Source organism: Rhinoraja longicauda, chromosome 4 (assembly GCF_053455715.1).
Source record: "Rhinoraja longicauda isolate Sanriku21f chromosome 4, sRhiLon1.1, whole genome shotgun sequence".
NCBI lineage: Eukaryota > Metazoa > Chordata > Chondrichthyes > Rajiformes > Arhynchobatidae > Rhinoraja > Rhinoraja longicauda.
Window position 1 is genome coordinate 66,010,421 of NC_135956.1, and position 20,829 is coordinate 66,031,249.

General features: G+C 42.8%; 1 protein-coding gene across 1 annotated transcript in view; it reads right to left on the reverse strand.

The window, feature by feature from the left end:
• itga9 (integrin, alpha 9) overlaps positions 1–20,829 on the reverse strand; it is a 265,189-nt gene that overhangs the window by 104,688 nt on the left and 139,672 nt on the right. The window contains exons 17-18 of the mRNA XM_078397893.1: positions 11,308–11,384; positions 3,237–3,387 (exon numbers count right to left, since the gene is read on the reverse strand). Coding sequence (XP_078254019.1) covers positions 3,237–3,387; positions 11,308–11,384 — 228 coding nt within the window. The remainder of the gene's footprint in view (positions 1–3,236; positions 3,388–11,307; positions 11,385–20,829) is intronic.

The following is a 20,829-nucleotide window of genomic DNA, read 5'->3' on the forward strand; positions in this document are numbered from 1 at the left end:
CATGCTGTATAACTCTATGACTTGTTCTTTCAACTCTTCCTTTCATCTTCTCCAGAGACCACATAATTCTTCCAAATGAAATAATGATTCACATGCACTTTGTCCAATATAGAGTCTTCCAGACTCAATATCGAATCCGCACCTTTGGAAACTCACTTTTTCTGTTTTTTACAGAATTGTTCATTTCTCCAGCACATCAGTGATCGTAGCAATGGCTTGGTTCTCCTAACTCCACTTCCATGACCTGTCATGCTGGGCAGTTCTTTTACCACTGTAGCTTACAGCATTAATGTCCTAATGTTTGTATTTTCTCTCTTTCACTGCCTTCATTTAACAGCATTTACGAAATGTGTACATTTCTATAGCTTCCTCTGGCAGCTCTGCAACTTCAAAATTAAATCATCCCCCTCTCACTTCCAGTAACCCGTAATTTAAATATCCCAACCGTCTCCACCTTGAATTTATACACTAAACTGTGCTGCTGGTTTCCTACTAAAGTCACCTTTTCACCCAATAGGACCAGGTCCCTGCAACGCAGATAAAGACCACACCATGTTGCATCCACAGGATAATACACTGCCTGAGCTGGGTCCAAATGTTTCCAATCATTTCAAATTTCTACATGTTTGTGTGCTGAGGTAGCTAACTTTCATTTGAAAGCTGTAGCATGGTATAAGCAATACTACAATAAATAATCACGTGATGTGATTTCTTAAGAGCTCGGGAAAGTCAATTGTGACCAGTTGTTATTCGGTGCAATCACATCTGACCTGTGGGAATCGTTTAAAGACCAGTTGATCAGAGTTCAGGACCGGCATGTTCCAGTCAGGAGGAAGGAGAAAGATGACAAGATAAGAGAACCTTGGAAGCCCAAAGAGGTTGTAAATTTGGTCAATAAGTAAATGGAAGCATATGTAAGATTTAGAAAGACAAATTCAGGCAAGGCTGAGGAATATAATGCAAAGCAAGAAAAAAAACACAAATGGGAATTAGAAGGTCGAAAGGGACCATGAAATGTCTTTGGTGAGTTGGATAAAAAAATCCTAGGACCTTTTAAACGTACATTTAAAACGTACATTAAAAACAAAAGGATAACCAAAAAACATAGGTTAAAGTAGACTATTATGCTTAGAGAATGTGGATGAGATATTAAATAAGCAAAAATCTGTAGATAGACACAAAAAGCTGGAGTAACTCAGCGGGACAGGCAGCATCTCTGGAGAGAAGGTATTCACCAAAGCAAAGGCCAAGGAGAAGACGGAGATCACTGTAAGGAATACTAATACACATGGGCTGTTTGAAATCAAGAAGGAGGTGGTGCTGCGGCTCTTAAAGAACATTAACATGGATAAATTCCCATGGCCTGATGCGATCCATCTCAGTTTATTCAGAGGGGCAAGAGAAGAGATTGCAGGTGCCTTGACAAAGATCTTTGTATTTTCTCTATCCGCAGGTGAGGTCCCAGAGGGCCGGAGAGTAGTCAATGTTGTTCCTTAGTTAAAGAAGGGAAGGAGAGATAATCCAGGAAGTGTAGGAAAAAATACTGCAGATGCTGGTTTAAATCGAAGGTGGAGACAAAATGTTGGAGTAACTCAGCGGGTCAGGCAGCATCTCGGGAGAGAAGGAATGGGTGACGTTTCGGGTCGAGACCCTTCTTCAGACTTCAGTTTCCGTGCAGTATGACTCCATAACTGTGATTTGCATGAATTAAAGGGGCTACATCTCTATTCAGATTGAATAATGTGTAAAAAGCAGACTTGGTCAGGACGGCAGGATAAATGGTAAATCAAATGGCATTGCTTTCTCAAGCACATGGAGTTTGGCGGGTAATGTTTTCTCTCAGATTCGTTGCCCATGAGAGTCCCTGATAAAGGGAATTTCTTGCACAAGTCAAGGTGGCCATACTTGCCTCATTTATGTCTTCTGCTGAATATTAACAAGAATCCAGCCTCAACTTTCTGTAGCTTTGCTGAGGCAGCAAACAGAATACCTGGCAAACTTGAACTCTTTGTTATGTGCATTTACACACCTTAGCTGCTCTCACCCTTTTTGAATATCATGCACCATACTTAACATGCGGAGATCACTAAATATCCTAGCACAGAAGCAGTTTATGGATGTCGGCTGGTATCTGGAAAACCTTGTTTCTGCTCTTCAAAACCCCAATGTGTGTACATTGTACATTGTACAATGGCTCGATTGTAATCATGTATTGTCTTTCTGATGACTGGATAGCACGCAACAAAAGCCTTTCACCACTACTCAGTACACATTTCAATAAACTAAACTAAACTAATTGTGCATCCACCCACATTGAAAGCTCTCACTTAACAGTAGGCAGGAACACAAAGACCATAGACAACTGGCATGTACTCACAGCCAAACCTCCAAATACTGGAAATAGACATTATAGAAAGAGAAGTAGCGGGTGAACTGAGAGACAAATTTCCTCATTCTTTCTTATGTGCAGCGACACACTAAAATGTGTGGCCACATCGGCTGCTTCAATGACATCTCAAAATTTGCACTTCCAGTGTTCTTACACAAATATCCTTGAGAAGCCAGGACACATATATTTTTCTGTGCTACCAAAAACATTTGGGATCATTCAGTCCAAATTGGACAAGATCCAGTTCAGATCCAATGGAAGTTGATATTCTTTTCAATCAGAGGGATTCATGACGATTGCTGCAAGCTGGCAATCTAACAAAACTGTAAGTACAGGTATAAGCAAGAGCAAACGAGTCCTAAGTTGATTTACTGTAATGCTAGGTCAAGAGTTCAAAACTGAGAATTTCCAAAGAAACATGGGAACCTTTCACACTATTGTACTACTGATCCACAATCCGTCAATAAAGTCACTGACAATTCTGTTGAATGATTTTTCTTCATCGCTGTATTCCAATAAAAAATTCAAGCTTCCTCAATAAGGTTTGAAGTCGAGCCACAAGACCTTTTGCTTCCCTTCTTCCTTGAGGGACACCATTGAAAATGACCAACCAGGCTGCTGTTAATAATGCTTCATTTGACAACGTGCTTTGAATTAAAACAAAATAAACATGCAGCCTCACGAGACTATATTACACATCACAATGAAAAGTTAAGCTTCAAATACCTAGAAATGCACCATGAGATTTAAAGATTCCTCAGTCAGCCCACAGTCTGAGTGTCAGCTTCAAATAGACAGATCAAAGGTTTTAAGCCATATAAGTTCAAGAGTTCTATTGATTACCAACCTTCTGCCACATTTTGATGAAGTAGATCTCTTGTGAAAAGTTGAAGTAGACATTGGTGTTATATGCATCATCTCCAGCATTTAAAATGGTCACATTCACAGAGATGTTCTTCACAGCCCCCAGTGCCAGAAAAGACTTGTGTCCATCAAAACTGAAAAATATTAAAAGCAAAAATAAATTATAATTTTGAATTGTTCAGAATTATCACTGGGTTTGCTGCTGTTGATATAAGCTTGAAACATTGTCCTTCAGTAAAAAGTTTCAGAACCTGAAGGTAAATATTCACTGATGTCTTGGTTTGTAACAATAGCCGAAGTAAATTGTTTCCATTCATGGGTGTCATGATGACACAGGAGTTTGTGTTGTAATCTCACAGTTCCAGGAACCCAGGTATGATACTGACTGTGAATGTTATCTATGTGGACTTTACATGTCCTCTCTGTTCAATGTGTGCACTTCTGGTGGGTGCAATGATTTACTCCCACATCACAAAGATGAGGTAAGGTGGGTTACTGTAAATTATCCCTCAGCGTAGGTCAGTGCAAAAGAATCATAAACAGAGTTGATGAACAAGTGAGAGAACATCAGTTTTAGGAATACAGGGAAATAGGGAGAGTGAAGTGGTACTGCTGGGATTGCTCTGCTGGGAGGCAGCATGGGCCTGGGTTGAACTGTCTCCTGTGCTGTAAATAAATAATGATTATTGAATGGGTCAGGTAGCATCTCTGGAGAGAAGGAATGGGTGGGGTTTCGAGTCGAGACCCTTCTTCAGACCCGAAACATCACCCATTCCTTCTCCCCAGAGATGCTGCCTGACCCGCTGAGTTACTCCAGCATTTTGTGTCTACCTTCAATTTAAACCAGCATCTGCAGTTCTTTCCTACACAATGATTATTGAATGTTAAGGTAGCCAATAGTTGTGATTGTGAAAATTCTGATTTGTAGCTAATTTTTACGCTTGTTTTAGAATTAACATTGGAAAGGACATGGCCAGAGAACGCTTTGCAATCTCATTGGCCAGTTTCAAGTTGGAATGAAAATCAAGAAATGCAAAAGATCAGAAATTGTTTATCACCCTGAGGGACGAGATAGGAAGGGAGGGAGTTATTGCCCAAAAAGAGTATAACAGGTTCAGGATAGTAATTCATTTTCAGAAATTAGGGGAGAGACTTCCATTCATTTGTATGATTGGTCCTATAGAAGAGTAAGCTCTCTCCTCAAAAGGATGTTTACCCAAAGATGTCACCACATGCCATTTAAAATCAAGTTTTTGTATTCAAGAGAATCAGGAATGGATTTTACATCTAATGTTCCAATCCATTAAATGTTATCTCCAAATAATATGGAATTCATGCCAATTATTTCTGAATATACACAAGGCCAAGTGGTCCTACATGACTTTTATTGCAAAGTCGTGGAACCACAGGCCTCTTATTTTTCCATTCTCTTTCTTTTTCTCTCCCTCTCTCCTTGTCTCACCCTTTCTTTCTCTCTCTTGCTCTTTCTTTCTCTCTCTCATGTACAAACACTCTTTCACCCAGACATCTCCCATTTCCTACAAAGTTTAAGAGGGAAGTGAGATGGTGAAATATTAGGAATATGAACGGTGTAAACAGAACACACAGAGAGACACCACTGACAAGGATGTGCATATTTGGAAAATTATTAAGATACATATTAATCACTTATGAACACTTTGTGAATACCAATTTTAAATCAATTCTTCTCAGACAAGCAGGCCTCTGTTCCAAAACCTGACCATAAATAGAGTAAACCCATATAAGCCACAGGAAGTGAATGCTGGAAAAACCTTTTTTTTATAAATTGCTTTTGTTTATTCTTCACTCTGAACAGTTATAATGTTTGGATTAATCATTGTGATCATAATTTAGAATGTCCATAATAGATACAAGTACAATGTGGGAACATTGATTGGGCTGGTTTCTTGGACAAGAATATGTAAAAAGACAAACGGTTACTGTTAAGGAAAATCCTGAAACAGAGAGGTTTTTATTCAAGAAAACTGGCAGAACATTTGACTGGAAAGTATGAAAATTAAAGGAATTAGTAGTTAAAGAGTTGGGGGGGGGGGGGGGGGGGGGAGTTGTAAGAGGGCTGGGTGTTATAAATTGCTTTCCCATACTTTATGACACATGATTCAACCACAGAACATTAAACAGGTTACCTCCCAGTGTTTGGAAAGCTAAGTCCTGGGTGAATGGAATATTTAGACTGGAGTCCCAGCTCGCCAGCCCCTTTAACATTCGATTTGCATTTAACAAGGATGTGGAGAGGCATTTGAAATGATGAATTTTGCCCAAAACTTCAATTGGATAATGCTTTTTATCAGTAATATAATGATCATATCCAATTAAAATAACTTTTCTGGAGTAAAACACACTGCTAACAAGCTTTTCAAGGTTATTTCACATACAACTTTTATTCATTTGTTGACAAGACGTGAATGATACGTTATTATCACATGTGGCATGTCACAGTGAAATTATTTGTTTTGCATGCCACACACAAAGTATGTGAAGAGTCGCCACCTCCAGAGTGCTGAGATTGACTCGAGCAACAGTCATTTATTATCCAGCTTTAAATGCATTGTGTGGTGTGTGGCCCTGTCATCGGGGACTGCTGTAGTCGGGGAAATAAATTGGTCGTTCACAGAAAATTGGCCGGTGTTATTGAGTCAGATAGCATGGAAACAGGGATTTCAGCCCAACCTATCCATACCGACCAAGATGACGATCTACACCAGTCCCATTTACCTGCCTTTGGCCCATATTTCACAAAAACTTTCATATCCATATAACTGTCCAAATGTCTTTTAAATGTTGTGATTGTACCCGCCCCAACTACTTCCTCTGGCAGCTCATTCCATGTACCTACCCGCTGTCTAATAAAGTTCCCTTTCGAGGTCCTCTCTCCCTTTGGTTCTTGAGTCTAGTACTTGTGCTCTCAGATCTCTCTGCTCTTCAACTCTCTTCTGGCCCCTACCATTCACAGTGATGGTCTTGCCTTGGTTTGACTTTCGAAAAGGCAGCATCTGCATTAAACTCCATTGGTCATTCCTCAGCTTACTTGCCCAGTTGATCAAGATACTGCTGTAAATCTCGATAATCATCTTCACTATCTACGATACCATCTATTTTGGTGTCATATGTACACTTACCACCACCACCCACAGCAGCACCTTCCACGTACTCACTGCCTTCTGTGTAAAAAAAACCCTACATATCTCCTTTAAACTTTGCCCCAATCACCTTAAAGCAATGCCACTAGCATTTACTATTTCTATTCTGGGAAAGGATTCAATTGTCTACTCTATCTATGTCATTCATAATTTTATATACTTCTCTCAGGTCTCTCCTCAACCTCTGGCGCTCCAAAGAAATCAATCCAAGTCAGTCCAACCTCTCCATGTCGTCAATACCCCCTAATCCAGGCATCATTCCGGTAAACCTCCTCTGCACCCTTTCCAAAGCCTCCACATCCTTCCTATTCGGGGGTGACCAGAACTATATGCAATACTCCAAATGTGGACAATCCAAACTCCTATAAAGCTACATCATGATTTCCTGGCTCTCTGGAAGCTTTCAAGAGAGTTAGATAGAGCTCTTAATGATAGCGGAGTCAGGGGGTATGGGGAGAGGGCAGGAGCGGGGTACTGATTGTGGATGATCAGCCATGATCACATTCAATGGCGGTGCTGGCTCGAAGGGCCAGATAGCCTAGTCCTGTACCTGTTGTCTATTGTCTCATACTCAATGCCAGATGCAATGAAGGCAAGCACACCATGTGCCTTTACCATTCTATCAACTTGTGTTATTACTTTCAGGGAGTTGTGGATTTGGACCCCAAGTTTCCTCTGTACATTAGTGCTGTTAAGAGTCTTGCCATTTATAATAATTATGGAAATCATGATAAATATGGGCTCAGTCTGCACTTGACAGTGCTTATTTTCTTCCTCTGTTTTCATCTATTTTGAAATACGAGATCCTTGTGGTATTGTTGTTGTTCGTCCTTCGGGTTCGAAGATGACCATGACTTCACTTTCAGTTGGAGGATTGGTGACTGTGAGTCCGGAAGTGACTGGTGAGGCCAATCCGGGCCCGGAAGGCACGCCCACACGTAGGACGCAAGTGGATGGCTGCTGCAGTGGAAGTGGAGGTAGCCCGGGCCTTGCGCGCGGTGCATTTCCTCTGGGCCTCTACAGTGCGTCTGTTCTCTGCTGCACGGGCTCCTGTGGTGAGCTTGCTACGCCAGGTTGGACGGTCCAGAGCAAGAGACCCCCAAGTGCTGAGGTTGATGTCCAAGTCTTTGAGGGACACTTTGAGGCAGTCCTTAAACCATTTCTTCTGTCCTCCTACTGAGCGCTTGCCCTGACACAGTTCTCCATACAGAAGCTGTTTTGGCTGTCGACTCTCGGGCATTCTGACGACATGGCCTGCCCATCTGGCTTGGGCTTTCCGTAGGAGGGTGTGGACGCTGGGGATTCCGGCCTGTTCCAAGACCTCTGTGTCGGGAATTTTGTCCTGCCACCTGATGTGAAGGAGTCTGCGTAGGCAGCTCAAGTGAAAGTGGTTGAGCTGTTTGGCATGTCTGCTGTAGACAGTCCAAGTCTCACTGGCATAGAGAAGAGTGGTGCGTACCACTGCACGGTAGACCTTCAGCTTGGTGGTAAGGCTGAGTCCTCTCCGCTCCCAAATATTCCCACGGAGTCGCCCAAAGGCAGCGCTGGCCTTGGCAATCCTGTTGTTGACCTCAACGTCAATGTTCACCACTCGCGAGAGTGTACTACCCAGATAGGTAAAGCTGTCGATTGCCTGTAGGTTCTGCCCCTTCACCGTGATGTGTGGTTCCTGATAGGGCTTTTCAGGCGCTGGCTGGTACATAACTTCAGTCTTTTTGGTGCTAATGGAGAGACCAAAGTTGTCACAGGCCTGTGAGAAGCAGTCCATTTCATGCTGCATCTTCTGCTCTGTGCTGACGTTGAGGGCGCAGTCATCAGCAAATAAGAAATCTCTGAAGATGGTCTCCTTCACCTTTGTAATAGCTTGCAGGCGCCTGAGGTTGAACAGCCTGCTGTCAGTCCTGTACCTGATGTGTATTCCATCCTGGCAGTCACGGAAGGCATCAGTCAGCATGGCAGAGAAGACCATGCTGAAGAGTGTAGGGGCAAGAACACCTTGCTTCACGCCGTTTGTCACTGGAAAGGCTTCCGACTCGTCTCTATCAGCATACTCTCAGCAATATGCGTCCTCACCTAAGCCTGCACTATATTGCAATTCACTCCCTTTCCAAGCAGCATTGTACAGAAATGGACAAGTGGACATAAAGGAAACAAATCTCAGTGCAAAGGACTGTCTTTGACATTTGAAGTGTTTGATAAAATCCCAAATGAAAGGCTGCTGAGCAAAGCTGTGAGGAAAAGTAACAAAGATTAAGCCAATTTCTTATTTACACTGCTCAGAATAGAAGCAGTAAATTTCAAGCCATTTGGCTCCAAGGCTGCACCACCACAAGATCATCGCTGATCATCCTCAAACATTTCATTCCTGGCTTGGCCCCATGTCCCTTGATTTCATTAAATATCCAGAGATCTATAAATCTCAGCTTTGCATACAATCAGAGACTGCACTTCCACAGCCCTCGAGAGTTGAGAATTTTTTAAAAATCGCCATCTTCTGAGTGAAGAACCCCCCCCCTCATTTCACACCTACCCCATATTTTGTGATTGTAACGCTTGATCCTAGATTCCATAGCCAGAGGAGACTTCTTCCCCACACCATGTTGTCAAACATCCTGAGAATTTGGTATGTTTCAGCGAGGGCACCCCTCATTTTTCTAAGTTCCACCAGACAACAGAGATGTAACCTACTCAATCACTTCTCCAATGACAACTCCATGAACTAGTCTTTTGAATTTTTGCTGCAATTAGTCTGCAGGAATTATAGGAGACCAAATCTTTATTTATTCATTATCCAGAACCTGGACTTGTTATCGAGGCCAATTTATTCCCCGTGACCAACTGTTAAAGTTATACAATATTCTTAAAGTGTTCTAATCAAGGACCTTTGAGGCATCTTTACTGATGTACTCAAATCCTTTTACAATAAAAGCCACCAGCACATGCATCTCCTGATTGACCTCCATATTAGCTGTCACTGACTTGTGTGCAAGGACACCCAAGTCCCTCTGAGCACCAATATTCCCCAACCTCCCAACATTTAAAAAATACTCAATACTTCTGTTTTCCCTACCAAAAGTGGATAGCCTCACATTTTCCACATTATACTTCATCTGTCATGGTGATGCCTACCAATTGAGTTTGTGATAGAGTTGTAAGAAACAGGACTTCCAACTCACTAGAAACACACTGACCATTGCGTTCATCTATACGAATCCTATTTACTTGCAGGTACATGTCCTTTCATACATCGGTGATTCCAATGCTCATCTTTTGTTTAGTTTAGTTTAGAGATACAGCATGGAAACAGGCCCTTCAGCCCATCGAGTCCATGATGATCTGCAATCAGTGCACACTAACACAATCCTACATGCTAGGGACAATTTACAATTTTACCAAAGCCAATTAACCTACAAACCTGTACATCTTTGGAGTGTGGGAGGAAACCAGAGCTCCCAGAGAAAACCCATACAGGTCACGGGGAGAACGTACAAACTCCGTAAAGACAGCATCTGTATTCAGGATTAAACCCGGGTTTCTGGCGCTGCAAGGCAGCAACTCTACCGCTGTGCCACCATGTCCCATTTATCTAGATATCTCTTAAATGTTGTGAGAGTATCCATCGCCACCACCTCTTCAAACAGCACATTGTAGATTCCAATCACTCTCTGTGAAAAAGAGTTTCCTTTCAGGTGCCCGATGAACCTTCTACCTCTTACCTTAAACCTAACCACTCTTGTCTTAGACACTTCCACCGTGAGAAAAATAATTTTACTACGTAATCTAATCTAAGACTATGTATCCATGTACCAGTCTAATTGTTTCTTAAACATTGCAATAGTCCCTGCCCCAACTACCTACTCTGGCAGCTCATTCCATACACCTCCCTTTGTGTGGAAAAAGTTGCCCCTCAGATTCCTGGTAATACAATAATTTTCAGGTAATGAGGAAAAACTGGAGATAGTTGAGGCGGGCACTATAACAAGATTTAAAAGACATTTGGACTGGTACATCGATAGGAAAGATTTAGAGGGATATGGGCCATGCAGAGGCAGGTGAAACTAGTGTAGATGGGTATCTTGGTTGATCTGGGCAAGTTGGACCGAAGGGCCCGTGTCCATGCTTTATGACTCTATGGCAGTGGTACACTATTTAAATTACAGGAACTAGCATCCATCCAGCCTGACTATTCATCCAGAGTTACGGACCACACGTCCTCTGACAAACTTCACGTAACCAAATTTTTTTAAGTAGTTAGAAAGAAAATCCTTTTTTTTTGTTAGAAATAAATGTCTTACTTGTTATTAGTAATTGTGACCTCGAAATGACCGTGTTACAATAGAAATGAACTGGTTACAAATCTGTAATTTTTCCCTTATCTGGTTTACCTGTGGCTGGAGATAAACTAGTGCCTTCTGAAATGGCCAACCAACCCACTTATTTCAAAGAGACAACAATTTGCCAGCATTAATGAATAAGAGGGAAGCTGAACCCATTAGATATTTTAAGAGTTTTGTTTTTGCTGAACTTTGGAATAGACGAGGATGGATAAAGTGAACACAAATGTCTTTCCTCAACCCTACATACCTAATGAACACCAACCTAAAATGAGCAACGTTTTTCCATAATTTTATCACTTAATACTTTGTGCGTTACGTTAAAAATTACACACAGTTTAAAAAAATGCCAGCATTTTAATTCTACATTACAAAGTTTACTTTATACTATAAACAAAGGGTAACCTTGAGGAAAACAGATATAATAATCAATGTAAACTCAGTTAAATGAGAAGCCTTTCTGGGCAGTTATTGGTCTGACGTTTGCTCAAAATGGGATGTGGTGCTGCCCCAAAATGGTTTGAATTTCGACACATACCTAGACAGGAACAATCTGCCCTGAAGTTGCAGATCAGCAGCACAGTCATCTGATATACAATTTCTTTCAAAAACAGTCTGTGGAATGATAAAGAAATTAAAGATTAGTCAAACAACACCTTGGGTTGTATCATTTACTGAGTTTAGCAGAAAAATGAAATGCAATTGTTCAGAAGAACAGTACTCTAAAATGCTTTCCAATCACATTTTGTATTTTTCAGTTACATGTAGATAATTTTTGCTGCTTTCAGAGTGTTTACATTGCAACTTCAATGCCCCTCATTTTCTGGAGTTGGTTCATTTCAAATACAATGGATTCCCAGTTCTTCGCAAGGCCATTAGGTGGTGCAGCAACACACTGGCACAGCTGTGTTTAAAACTTGCTGAAAGACTTACAGGAAGCCAAAAGGAAGGGGCAGGCGTGAGGTAGGCTCTGAAAGCTCGGCGATTCAGCATGCACAGAGTACGAAAAGGAGGCCATGGAAAAGCTGATGCTTGGACCAATCCAAAAGGAAAACAAGCACGACCAGCCCTAAAAACCAGCCGTGGAAAAGCAAGGAGCCAACTGGTAAAGTTCAGAAATATGAGATCACACACTACTTTAGGGAAAGAATGGTGTATCCAAACAGTTTAAAAACATTTTCTGAGCGAACATAACATTCATCACAATTGAATTAAATTAATTATCTCTTTAATCACATTATTTTGGCATTATGTAGCTAGTAAACGATAGAAAGCCAAAACATTTGACAAAGGTCAAGTCAGTGTCTGAGAAAAATCTCAATTGTTTATATTCAATTGGTTTATTTGCTTGTGTCACATGCATACTTTTTCTTTTCGCTCAAGATTTTGAAACATAGCGATTCAGTGGAGGGCAGCTAATCTTGAATTCTTAGGCAATCCCTCAGGATCAGGATGCCTTGGACACTGTCCAGGATTTTGTGGGTTCTGCGATGTTTAATGAGGCCAAAGTGCGAACCACAGACTCCTTCATATATATCTGGAAAGGGTTCTCCAGGACCCACAGCATGGGAAGATAACGTGGGGAAACTCACAGTAATATACGCTGGACATTTACTTTCAACAACTGATTCCCTCATCAGGTGCAAGTGCTGGCAAAAAGCATTGTCATACAGCATGGAAACAGGCCCTTCAGCCAATTTGCCCATGCCTTTCAAGATGCCCCATCTACACTAGTACACTAGCCTGCGATTGGCCCACAAACCTCCAAACCTTTCCTATCCATGTACCTGTCCAAGTTTATTTTAAAGGTTGTTATAGCACCTACCTCAACTACCTCCTCTTGCAGCTCGTTCCATCTACCCATCACCCTCTGTGTGAAAATGTTGCCCTTCATGTTCCTATTAAATCTTTCCCCTCTCACATTAAACCTATGTCCTCTGGTTCTTGATTCCCCTTCTCTGGGTAAAAGACTCTATACATTTACCCTATTTATTCCCTTCATTATATTAAACACCTCGACATCTCATCATCCTGTGCTCCAAAATATAAAGTCATTCCTACCATGGACTGGGGTACATAAGCACATCAAATTGCAGATGGTTGGCATAAAGAACCTTAAAAGGATGAGATGGGATCTTATAAGGATGAGAGGGGATCTTATAAGGATGAGAGGGGATCTTATCTAAACATATAAGATTATTAAGGGGTTGGACACGTTAGAGGCAGGAAACATGTTCCAAATGTTGGGGGCGTCCAGAACCAGGGGCCACAGTTTAAGAATAAGGGGTAGGCCATTTAGAACAGAGATGAGGAAAAACTTTTTCAGTCAGAGAGTTGTAAATCTGTGGAACTCACTGCCTCAGAAGGCAGTGGAGGCCAATTCTCTGAATGCATTCAAGAGAGAGCTAGATAGAGCTCTTAAGGATATCGGAGTCAGGGAGTATGGGGAGAAGGCAGGAACGGGGTACTAATTGAGAATGATCAGCCATGATCACATTGAATGGTGGTGCTGGCCCGAAGAGCCAAATGGCCTACTCCTGCACCTATTGACTATTGTCTAAAAATACAACAGATACTTATGTACTGAATCCCAATAACTCATTGTGGGCTGGTGTACTGAACCCCGACCATCTCACTGACAGCTGGCGTGCCGAATCCCAACCTCCCACTGAAAGTTGGTGTACTGAATCCCAAATTCCCACTGAGGGCTGGCAGTCTGAATCCCAAATTCTCACTGAGGGCCGGTGTACTGAATCCCAACCTCCCACTGAGGGCCGGTGTGCTGAATCTTAACCTCTCACTTAATGCTGGTGTACTGAATCTCTACCTCTCACTGAGGTCTGATGTGCTGAACCCTGGCAATACAGGAGGACAGCATGGTGGCGTAGCTAGTAGAGTTGTGACCTCATGGCTCCAGCAGTCCAGGTTCAATCATGAGCCCGGTGCCGACTATGTGGCGTATTCATGTCCTCACTATAATCTCATAGCCTTAGGGTTAGAGTTTTACAGCATAAAATAACGGCCCCCTCAGCCTACAATGTCTGTCCCAACATTTTTTGTTCATCCACACTGATACTATTTGCCTGCAGTAGGACCGTGTTTTTCTATGCCTTTCCTATTTAATATGTCACCTACTTTGGCAGCTCGTTCCAGGTATCAAACTACTCCCTACGTGAAAAGCTATCCATCAGATTCCGTGTAAAACTCCTTCCACTCATTATGCCCACTAATTTTTTTATACCACTACCTGAGGAAAATGATTTTGATTATCTACCCTCTCTAGGCCTCTCATAATCTTTGTACTTCTATCATCGCCCCTCAGCCACCTTCATTCCAGGGAAAGCAAACCCATCTTCTCCCAATTTCACATTAATAAAGCCCTCCAATCCAAACAAAACATCCTAATGAATCTTCTTTTTTGCACTCTCTCCAGTACAATCACTTCCTTCCTAGAGTGTGGTGACCAAAACTGCAGAAAACACTCCAAGTGAGGCCAACCTATTGTTTGTAAAGTTGCACCAAAATGTCCCAATTCATATGATATATGCTTTCTTCACAGCCCTATTACCTATGTTGGTACTTTCTGGGAACTATGGACTAGGACACCTTGGTCCGTCTGTTCATAACCAACCATTCCTCATCCACTACCATTTGTCGTACCCCAATTTAACAACTAAAATGCATCAACTCAAATTTGTCAGGATTAAATTAAATTCTGTCTGCCAATGCTCTGCCTAACCTCAATGTTCTGCTGTAGCCTTGAACAAACTTCCTTGCTATCTGCAACACCACCAATTTTCCTGTCATCTGCAAACTTACTAATCATACCTCCAAGTTGTTAATATAGACAGTATCGCAAAAGAATCCAGTAAAGAATACCATCTGCTTCCTATCACTAAGTCACTTTTTAGATCTAATTAATCAGCTTGTTCACAAATTATAGTAGAATGAGGCCATTCGGCCCATCGAGTCTACTCCACCATTTAATTATGGACGATCTCTATCTCCTAATCCCATTTTCCTGCCTTCTCCCCATAACCCTTGACACCCGTTCTAATCAAGAATTTGTCTATCTCTGCCTCAACTATATCCATTGCTTTGGCCTCCACAGCCCTCTGTGGCAATGAGTTCCACAGATTAACTACCCTCTGACTAAAGAAGTTCCTCCTCACCTCCTTCCTAAAAGAGTACCCTTTAATTCTGAGGCTATGACCCCTGGTCCTAGACTTTCTCACCAGTGGAAACATCCTCTCCACATCCACTCTACCTATGCCTTTCATTATTCTGTAAGTTTCAATGAAGTCCCCACTCAACCTTCTAAACTCCAGCGAGTAGAGGCCCAGTGCTGTCAAACACTCATCATGTGTTAACCCACTCATTCCTGGAATCATTCTTGTAAACCTCCTCTGGACCCTCTCCAGAGCTAGCACATCCTTACTCAGATATGGGGCCCAAATTTGCTCACAACTTGCCTTGAATCCCACATGCCTTAACATTGTGGACCAGCCTACCATATGGGACATTGTCAAAGGTCACATAGAAGTCCAGATAGACAAGATCTACCATTCAATCTCCTTTGCTATATCCTCCAAAAAATCTATCAAATTAGTAATATAGAAATACCCACAAAAAGTAATGGTCCTTAATTAATCCTGGCACTTTCAAATATACACTCCAGGTGCTCCAGTTTCCTTTTAATAACTATAGACAGACAATTTGTTCCTCGTGTGTAGGTGACAACCTTGGGGAATTGCTGGAAATGTGTGGAGAATGAAAAAAAGTTGTCCATTTCTCTCCACAGATGCTGCTTCACCCACAGAGCTCCACAGATATACATTTGCTTCAAATTCCAACAGTCTGCAGTATAAATGGATGCCTGGAAGGTTGGCATGGACCCAGTGGGCCTCTGATTGTATGACACACTTAAGGCAGGTGTACAGAAACCTTAAAACATAGTGAGTATCATAAAGACTACCAGATCTAGTCGACATAGCAAAGCCAGTTTCTGTGCTTTATGATGCTGACTCCATGCCAAATACAGAGGCCTGGTATACACAACCACATTGCACAGAGTGCTCATGCACAGAAAAGAAAAAACACACAGAGAAGGCCAGTGTACAAAACCACAATAACACAGTCACACCACAGTGTCACAGCTGGTTGAGCTACTGCCTCCTAGTGCCAGAGACCTGGGTTTGAACCTGACCTTCGGTGTTGTCTGAGTGGAGTTTGTATGTTCTCCCTGTGACAATGTGGATTTCCTCTGGGTGCTCCAGTTTCCTCCCACATCCCAAAGACATGCTGTTTGTAGGTTAATTATCCTGTGTAAATTGCCCTTAGTATGTAAGGGGTGGATGCGAACTATGTGAACGGGTGATCAATAGTCAGTGTGAACTCGGTGGGCTGAAGGGCCTGTTTCCATGCTCATCTTTAAACTTAAACTAGCTGCTGTGGTCCCATTGAGTCCAAACCTCTCCTGCCTTGGTGTAGCACCCTCCACTGCCTCACTCCCCCCCCCCTTCCCCCCATCCCCTCCCCCGCACTCACCCACTCCATCCCCCTCAACCCCCCTTATCCTCCTCCCTCCCCCACTCCATCCCCCTCACCCACCCCCCTTAAAACTCCCCCAAACCTCTCCTGCATTGGTCTTACACCCTCCCCTCCCCCACCTCCCTCCCACTCACCCACTCCATCCCCCTTTATCCCCCCCATCTCCCCTCCCACTCACCCACTCCACCCCTCCTCAACCCCCATTGAAGCGGCAGCGGCTCGACGGTGACTGTCCCCTCATTCAGCAGTAATGGCAGCGGCGGCTTGACGGTGACGGTCGTTGCTTTGAGCGGGAAGAAGCCCTGGCGGACAACCAGCGTGCTTTGAGCAGGAAGAGCCAGCGACCAATCAGAGCGGCGGTGGCGTTCCCCCCACGTGGGACCCAGAACAGCGACCAATCAGGATCAAGCGGGAGGTCAGAGCCAATCAATCCACCCCACGTGGGGGGGGAGCGGCAGGAGCCAATCAGAATGCGCCAGACCCCACATGGGGGGGGGGGGGGGGGGGGGGAGAGCCAATCAAATGGCAATCTCAAAATGGCAATCTCAAAATGGCAATTCTCCCCCAAATGCACAGGCACGGATCTGGCGGCCATTTTACCGTTGTGACGCAAGATGAACACGTAAGTGTTAGATCAACGGGCTCCAATTCGCAGGCGCAGACCCGTTGGGTTCCCATTGTAACGTCGAACACGGAGGTATTACCGCCCAGGCGCGGTTGATGGGCAAGTCAAGTGGGAGCAATTTATTAAAGTTTAAAAAGTGAATAACTTTTAAAATATAATAACCATTTGAACCGCAGGCGAATGGTGAGTAAGGTGGGCCTAAAATTGTTGCGCTATCGTGTACCGTTTTGGCTGTATTTCGGGAACAAATATATTTACAAACAAACAAACATACAAGATGAGTGTTTTAGTACTATATATATTATATTTAAGTACAGAGAGGTGCGGTGTATGGAACTACCACAACACAGAGTAGTGGTGTACAGAATCACAACACACAGATTGATGGTTCACAGAACCACAACTACATAGAGAGGGCCATTGTACAGAAATCTGGCAGCACAGAGTGCCAGTGTACAGAACAACTCGGAGAAGGCCGTGTACAAAACTACAACAGAACCACAATAACAAAAAGATTGCCGATGCATAGAACCACAATGATAGAGAACCACAATAACACACAAAGTGCTGCTGTACAGAAACTTGTCAACGCAGGCGGCCAGTGTGCAGGCCTACGTCAACACAGAGAAGCCTGGCATGCAGAACAATAACAACAGGCAGAGAGGTCAAGTACAGAATCTTGTAAACAGAGTGACTACATGCATAGAACCATAGAGTCACAGAGTAATACAGTGTGGAAACAGGGCATCTACAAAACACATTGGTTACTCGCCTCAGTCACTATGACAGCATCTCTGAAATCAGCAGTCATTACCAGAAAGACAGTCAGGCAGGGCAAGTGCATAGAAACTTCACCATCTACCGCTTCTCCTCCAACATCATGACTTAGACATATATTGAAAGTGTTCCATCATCACTAAGTCTTAACCATGGAACTCTTTAACCATCAACTCCATGGGGCACTATTTTTCAGAAGGAAACCAGAAAGGTCAAGATAGCAGCTGACCATAAACTTCTCAAGGGCAAACAGCTATAAATGCTGGACAGGAGGAAAGGAACTGCAGGTGCTGAAATCTTCAGCAAAACACACAAAGTCAGGCAGCATCACTGGAGTACATGGATAGGTGACGTTTCAAACCAGGACCCTTCTTCAGACTGATTATGGCTGGAGGGAGAAAGCTGGAAGAGAAGTGGGGCAGGATAAAGTCAGGCAAGCGATAGGTCGATACAGGAGAGGGGGTGAATTGGCAGATGGATAGACAAAGCCCAGAGATGAAAAGGAAACAAAAGGGTGTGAATTAAAGGCGAGAACAGGCATGAAATGGGAGGCCAGAGTCTTAGAATCAGAGATTCAAACAGCATGGAAATAGGCTCAGGTCAACCAAGCTGCCCCATTTACAACCTATCAAAATGTATTTTTTAAATGTTGTTATATTATCTGCTTCAACTACCTCCTCTGGCAGCTCATTCTATATACCCACCACCCTCTGTGTGAAGACGTTGCCCCTCAGATTCCTATTAAATTTTTCCCCTCTCACCTTACACCTATGTCCTCTGGTTATTCATTCCACTACTCTTGATTGGCTCCCTGATCCACGGGACCTTGGTTGAGTTGCTCATCCTTCCTACTGCCTCCAATCTCGTTCACACAAGGAGCAAGAATCTCAGACCTGTTAGAGAAGCTCAAGGGCTCTTCCAACCCTGCCACCAGCAAGATATCTTATTTCATTTATGTAGCAGCTTGGTGAGACTGGATCTGGAGTATTTGCACAGTTTTTCTATCATTGCTGAAAAAAGAATATGGTAATGTGCTGCCGAAGGGAGAGAGTAGCGACTGGTTCCAGTGATTGTGGGTTTGCCGTAGATTGAGGAGATGTTGAGAAAACTAGGATTGTGTCTACTGCAGAAGAATGAGGTGATCTCACTCAAACTTACAACATTTTTAAAGGTCTTGTTGGATGGATGTAGGATGTTCCCCTGGAAGAAGAGTCTCAGACCAGGATCCAGTCTCAGAATGAATGATGAACCATTTAGGACTGAGAGAAATGTCAATGCACAGAGTGATGAACCTTTGGAACTCTTCACCCTGGGAGGCTGAGGAGATTTCACCATTGCAAGATTGGTATATGTCTGATTATTAAAGGAATTAAGGGATATGGGATTGTGCTGGTAAACTGCACTGAGCTGGAAGATCAGCCATAATCTTGAAGAATGGAAGAACAAGCTAAAAGTGTAAAATGGCCTACTCCTGCTCCTAACTCTCATGTTCTTATTAGGTGAAATATATTTTGCCATTGAGAAAACAAGACAACAGAGATTCCGTTGGGTAAAAAACAACCAGCTGGAGGAACTCAGTGGATCAGGCAGTATCTGTGCAGGACAGGATGGCCCTGCAGAGAGTAGTGCGTTCGGCAGAACGCACCATGGGAACTACACTCGTCCCCCTGCAGGACCTATACATCAGGAGGTGCAGATCCAGAGCAAGTAAGATCATGAGGGACCCCTGCCACCCCAGTAACGGACTGTTCCAGATGCTACGATCAGGCAAACGCCTCCGCTGTCACGCTGTGAAAACGGAGAGGATGAGACGGAGCTTCTTCCCACAGGCCATCAGGACTGTCAACTTTTATAACCCCAGAGACTAAATTTTTGTCGACACTAATAGTAACTTATTAACTTTATTTATATGCTGTAACTGTAATTCTTTTTGTGCACAACCCGCAGGCATTGCCACTTTCATTTCACTGCATATCGTGTATGTGTATGTGACAAATAAATTTGACTTGACTTGACTTGGGATCGGGGCCGATCACAATCAGGAACCATTTTCAGTCTGACCATTTCCCTCTATAGATGCTGCCTGACCTATTGAGTTCCACTAGCACTTTTGTTATGCTCAATATTCCAACATCTGAAGTCTCTGTATCTTGAGTTTCCTTTGGGCCCCGTCTTATTTCCAACAGCATCCCGCTACCGTATTTTGTATTTGTTTTTTAGTCACAGTCTGGATGGACTTAATTATTTGCGACCTGGCCACAGCTGCTGGGGACTTAAAGGAGGTTGTGGCTTGAGAATATGTGAAGGGGCATGACGGTTTCATGATGGTAGGGCTGAGAGAGAAGGAAAGTAGAAACAGTGTGAGCAAATCAGGTCAACGGTTAAATAGTTCTGATGGAAAGTAAACAATGCGAAAGTTAAGCAGAGATAGACACAAGGTGCTGCAGTAACTCAGCGGGTCCTTTATATCCTCTCCATAGATGCTGCCTGCATTTTCTGTTTAATTTAGATTTCATTTAGATTGGGATTTCTTTGATTGAAAGCTGGTATAAAAAATGTCAGATTTCTTTTTTTTTTAAATATAATGCCAATATGAACAGGATGGTGCTATTGATCGAACATCTTCAGCAAAGGAAGTATTCATAATTATACTACATCTCTTGTTATCTGGTGTTATGGAGTCATAGCTAGAGTTGTACAGCATGGAAACAGGCCCTTTGGCCTAACTTGCCCATGCCAACCAAGATGCCCCATCTACACTAGTCTCACCTGCCCACATTTGGCCAATATATCCCTCTAAACCTTTCCTTTCCATGTACCTGTCCAACTGTCATTTAAATGCTGTTTTAAATGTTGGTTCTAAAGTAGTAACTGGGTCCAATTCCTATTTAAATTCATCTTATTTGTCACTTGTAAAAGCGCAATATCTTACTTGTTATTCTTCTTGCTGAAATTATGTGATGGGCAAAATATCAAAAAAAATCCATCACCATGCTGGATTTCCACTGTCCTCGGGTGTGAGCATCTGGACACCATATGGAAGTACTAATTCACTTTTAAAAATCTGATGATTTTCCAATTTGTATTTTTAAACAAAAGGATGGCGAT